A 5,412-nucleotide genomic window follows, 5' to 3' on the forward strand; every position below is an offset into this window, starting at 1 on the left:
CTGTTACCTTTTGCTTTGCACGGGCTTTTTGCTCTGAATTCTGGTGGGCTTCTAACAGTCCAGGAGTGGGTATATAGATCTGGCCCCAGTAGCATAAGCCAGATCTGACGCAAGAGAGTCATACTGCTGTGAGGTGTCTATCAAAAAAAGTAAAACCTTTTCTGAACACCAGAAAGAGGCCTGCTGATGGAGGACTGCTCAGGAGCTGACACTCGCTATGGTTTCTTCCATGTTTATTTTAGCTGCCAGGACTTCTTCCTCCAAGAGGAGAAGGGGAGCACAGGGAACAAATACGCTCACCAACTAGCCTGGAGAGGGGGGGATTTCCTAATAAATATGTAGAAATGGCCAGTTGAAACTTATCACAGCATGGAGGTAAATAACCTCCCATTATGTCTCTATGCCTCTAGGGGAGGGATGGTGGCTCAGTGGTAGAGCATCTGCTTGGTAAGCAGAAGGTCCCAGGTTCAATCCCTGGCATCTCCAACAAAAAAGGGTCCAGGCAAGTAGGCATGAAAAACCTCAGCTGGAGACCCTGGAGAGCTGCTGCCAGTCTGAGGAGACAAGACTGACTTTGATGGACTGAGGGTCTGATTCAGTAGAAGGCAGCTTCATATGTTCATATTAAAGGGGTAGAGCATTGTTCTCCAGGCCAGTAAGGAAATAAGAAGGAAACCAAACTTTTCTTATCTTGCTGAGCAAAAAATACAAATACCTGTTAAGTTGTTTTCCCCAGAAGGAGTAAAAGCAGCTTGGTGGTTTCAACTGACTTCTGGTGACCTCCTGGGGTTTCCAAGGCAAGAGACGCTCAGAGGTGACCTCCGTGTAGCAGCCTGGGACCTCCCTCTTTGCCTCCCATCCAGGTAACTCGCCAGGGCGGACCCGGCTTAACTTCCAAGAGCTGATGAAATGGACTAGCCTGGGCCATCATGGGCATTTGCAAATGATCACACACTAAATAATGCACTTCCAATCCACTTTTAATGGTCTGAACTGGCAAAATCCAGTTGGAAAGTGCACTGAAAGCGGATTGGAAGTGTATTATTTAGTGTGCGTGAGTGCAGACAGGGCAGAAGAAGCTGTGGCGGGGGGGGGGGAGGTTTAGCTTTTTCTAGCAAGAAGACAGTATGGATGGTTAAAGTACCCCTGGCACTGCACCTCCTTTATAAATTCATACCGAATGCTTCAGCTCTAAATAAAGAAAAAGAAGACCCAACTTTAAACCAGCAGAGGAGAAATCCCTGAGATCTATTTGACTCCTGAGACTCTTCAAAACTTGCAGGACCTGAGGACAAACCACACAATATGTTCAGCCATGTCGGGGAAACAACTTTTTTTGTGGGGAGGGGAAGTCTGGAGCCCCTTCCTTACCTGGTCCTGTGGTCCCAATCCAAATCAGGGCCTGCAGCACTTAGTATCATAGAATCATAGAGCTGGAAGGGACCTCCAGGGTCATCTAGTCCAACCCCCTACACAATGCAGGAAATTCACAAATACACACACACACACACACACACATCCCCAGTGACCCGTGCGCCGTGCCCAGAAGATGGCAAAATCCTCCAGGATCCCCTGCCAAACTGGCTTGGAGAAAAACTGCTGCCCTACCCCAAAGCAGAACTCAGCATTTCCCTGGACAAAGACCCACGAGAACTGGTGCAAGGCTCCCTGCCCTCCTTCTCATGATCTGCCTAAGTTCATTTTACTCAGCTAAGTAAGTTCCTTGCAGCTCGTCTAGGAAACCCCATCCTGACTTGCAGCCAATGCATTGGGTACCTGGCAAGGGAAGAGGGCTTCATCTCGTTGGGGATGGTTAGAAGGGGACCTGGGAGCCCTGTGTCCCACAAAGACCACGGGGTGACCTGGGGGGGCCACTCATCTTCTCTCAGCCACACTGACTTCACAGAGCAGAACCGCATCTGCCACCATCAATGCCTGGGAGGAAGGGGGAATGGACTGGGCAGGTCTGTTGCACATACATTATTCAGGGCCCTTGGGTTTTATTGACTTGCTTCCTTCGTTTTATTCTCACAACAACCCAGTGAGGTAGGTTAGCCTGAGAGTGTGTGACGGGCCTAAGGTCTCCCAGCCAGCTTCCATGGCAGAGGCTGGGCCTCTGGGCATCCCATATCCTAGCCTGACACTCCAAGCACTACACAGCACCCCGGCTCCGAACACTTAAAGCACACTGGCGCATCAGAGAGATTCTAATAATTCTTTAAAAATTCACCCCAAACTAGAGACTGCTGGGACTGTCTGAACTTCTCTTGGACCCCTGCTCCGTTCCAAAAGAATCAGTCTTTCTAGACTGGGGTTCTTGGCTAAGCAACACACACTCTCTAAAGCTGCTCTACACAAGGCAACCACACCACACGTCTTGCTATTCTTAGAAGTTTCTAGTTTTTTTCCTCATCCAGTTACAGCAGCTTGCAGCTACAGGAGTTCCTTCCAGCAGCGATCTTCGGCTACGGTTGGTGTCTGAGGTAGTTCAGCAACACAGGTGGGATGTCCAGTCGATCGGCAGCCTGTGGCCGGCTGGCCAGCCTGAGGAACTTCCGAACAGCCAGCCTGCACTGACACATCAAGGACTTGGGGTGAGCTGCACGGGGAGGGTGGGGGGAGAAAAGGGGGAAAGAAAACTTCTAAGACTGCTGAGCTTTCAAGCTGCCTTCAGGCTCTGACAGGGATGCTTCACTGGAAACAGAGAGAAAAAGCAGAAAGGATTTGGCAGCACTGGCCAAGAGAACCTATCTGGCTACCAATGTTCCATCTAAGCTGCAGAGGCTTGTGAGCAAAAATTCTACTTTGTGAGCTACTGGCATTCAAGCTGTGAGTTACTGGCATTCAAGTTGTGAACTACTGGCATTCAAGTTGTGAACTACTGGCATTCAAGCTGTGCATTCAAGCTGTGAGCTACTGGCATTCAACTTGTGAGCTCCTGCATAAATTATTGTGCTCTGGGGCCATTTCTCCTGAGCTAAGACAAAAATGTGTGAACGGAGGCTAAAAATCTCTGTGCTAGCTCACGCTAACTCAGCTTAGAGGGAACACTGGTGGCTACCATCGTCTTCTGTACATCACAGCTGTGCCCAAAAGACAGCCTGCTGGACACCACCTTGTCAAAGGCCCCCTGCCACTCTGGAATTGCACAGGATTGGGAAACTCCTGGAGATTTAGGGGTGAAGCCTGGGGAAGGGAGGGGAGGGGAGGGGTCTCAGCACAGTATAATGCCACAGACTTTACCCTCCAAAGCCGCCAGGCTCTCCAGGGGAACTGATTTCTGTGGTCTGGAGATCAGTTGTAATTCCAGGAGATCTCCAGGCCCCACCTAGGGGATGGCAAACTTAGGAGATGGCCATGCTTTTTTAAAGAAATCATTAAGACCTTCTCTTCCACCACTACCCCCACCCCATAGTAGCACCTGGAAGACCAACAAGGCTTCCAGGGTATAAGCTTTCAAGAATCAAAGCTCCATTTGTCAGACCTCGATTCCTGCTAATCTAGCTCTTCTACGGCAGACCAGCACAGCTGCCCAGCAGAACCGATAAAATGAGTTACCTCTTTCCCTGGCCAGCAGATCCACCACTTCAGAATTTGCAGAGATCTTGCTGAGTGTGATATCGGGTAAGTACACATTGGCTCCAAAATCTATCAGGAGTCTGACAAATTCAGGCCCGCAGCCGTGCCTCAGGCAGATTTCTAGCAGCGTGGCTGGCTTCCTGATTCGTGACAGCATTTTCTGATCAGTGCAGTTGTAATCTGGATTGGCCCCGTAGAGCAGAAGCATCTTGAAGCACTCCAGGTGTCCATAGACGGCTGACAGGTACAAAGGGCCGGAGCAGGAGGCCGAGTTGGCTGCCCAGTCTGGGACTCTGGCTTTGACGTTAGTGTCGGCCCCGTGCTCCAAGAGTTCTTGAAGGATGTCGGTGTCCCCGTCTCTCGCGGCAGTCAGCAGAGGGGTACAGTTGTTGTGGATGCTCCCGCAAGGGTCAGCTCCTGCCTCCAAGAGGGCCTTCACGCAATCGAGGTGGCCGTTGCTGACCGCTGTGAACAGTGGGGTCTGGGCCTTCACATCCAGGCTGTCCACTTCAGCGCCATGAGAGAGGAGAACTTTGAGGCATCTCACATGGCCCTTGGAGGCCGCCAAGCGGAGCGGTGTCCCGGGCACCCCCCACCCGCTCCGACTGTTGATAAACTTCTTGTACCTCTCTTGGCACAACAACTGGTCTAGGAGTTGGTAGTTATCCTGGGACACTGCCAGGTTCAGCTCCTTTCTTTCTCTGACCCCTTCTTCATCTTCTCTAGGCTGGAACATGGAGAAGATCTTGGTGATATCCAGCAGGCTCATCTTGAGTTGTTTCTTGAAGATGACTTTCATCATGGTGTGATGCTTGAGAGCTACGAGGCAAGACTGAGAATCAGAGTCCAGATCTGAAGATCCTGCCAAGCCAAGCAGCCACTGAGATGAGCACGTGGGGGAGCCCTCCTGGCCGACCAATGTAGAGATCAGAATGGGGTTGTCACAGGGTGGGGCTCTGGGTTTATTTACTTTATTTATTTACATCATTTATACCCAACCTTTCTTCCCAATCAGGACTCAAGGTAGTTTACACAGATCTCCTCTCCTCCATTCGATCCTCACAACAACCACCCTGTGAGGCAGGTTAGGCTAAGAGAGTGTGACTGGCCCAAGGTCTCCCATGATAGAGTGGAGATTTGAACCTTGTTCTCTCAAATCCTAGGGCTCTTCCGCATTTGTCGCTTGTGTGTCCCTCTTGCTTTAGCCCCACCCCCCACCCCTTCTGCACATTTTTTTCTCCCTCTATTAGCCAATTTGATATTATATTGCTGTATGTCTAGCCAGGGACGGCACTGGGGTTTTTGCCGCCCCAATCTGCCCCCACGCCTGCGACCCCCCCCCATGGGGGTCGGGGCAAAGCCATGCCACCTCTTTCATCCACTCAGGTCTTGGGCAGGCATTCTGCCCACCTCCCAAACTGTCTTCCCTGCAAGTGTCTCAGGCAGGCCAAAGGGGGCAGTGGGGCTGTTCTGCCTCACTCCAAGGCTGTCTCCCCTGCAAGTGTCTCAGGCAGGCCAAAGGGGGAAGCGGGGCTGTTCTGCCTCGCTCCAAGGCTGTCTCCCTTGCAAGAGGGCATTCCACAAGGCGGAGGCTGCCACCGAAAAGGCTCTCGCTCTAGTGATGGACAGCCGAGCTTCTTTCGGTCCGGGAATCGTGATGAGATTTTGAGAGCTTTGTTCCGGTGGATGGTTTGAGTTCTGAGTCTGGGCTGTACCATGGTAAGGTTGCTGGGGGTGTGTGTGGAATCTACATGCATTTACAAAAATAAGCCTCCCTTCATATACAAAATGAGGCCAGAGGACCCTTCTTTCCAGCATCTAGTTTCCTAAGCA

General features: G+C 51.2%; 1 protein-coding gene across 1 annotated transcript; it reads right to left on the reverse strand.

Moving 5' to 3' along the window:
- Positions 1–2,390: 2,390 nt before the first annotated feature.
- On the reverse strand, positions 2,391–4,392 carry ASB12 (ankyrin repeat and SOCS box containing 12). The gene is made up of 2 exons (XM_060249433.1): positions 3,559–4,392; positions 2,391–2,599 (listed from the first exon to the last, which is right to left on the reverse strand). Exons 1-2 carry the CDS (start codon positions 4,379–4,381, stop codon positions 2,466–2,468), a joined length of 957 nt encoding a protein of 318 aa, XP_060105416.1. The 5' UTR covers positions 4,382–4,392; the 3' UTR covers positions 2,391–2,465.
- Positions 4,393–5,412: the final 1,020 nt, after the last annotated feature.

Source organism: Heteronotia binoei, chromosome 11, assembly GCF_032191835.1.
Source record: "Heteronotia binoei isolate CCM8104 ecotype False Entrance Well chromosome 11, APGP_CSIRO_Hbin_v1, whole genome shotgun sequence".
NCBI lineage: Eukaryota > Metazoa > Chordata > Lepidosauria > Squamata > Gekkonidae > Heteronotia > Heteronotia binoei.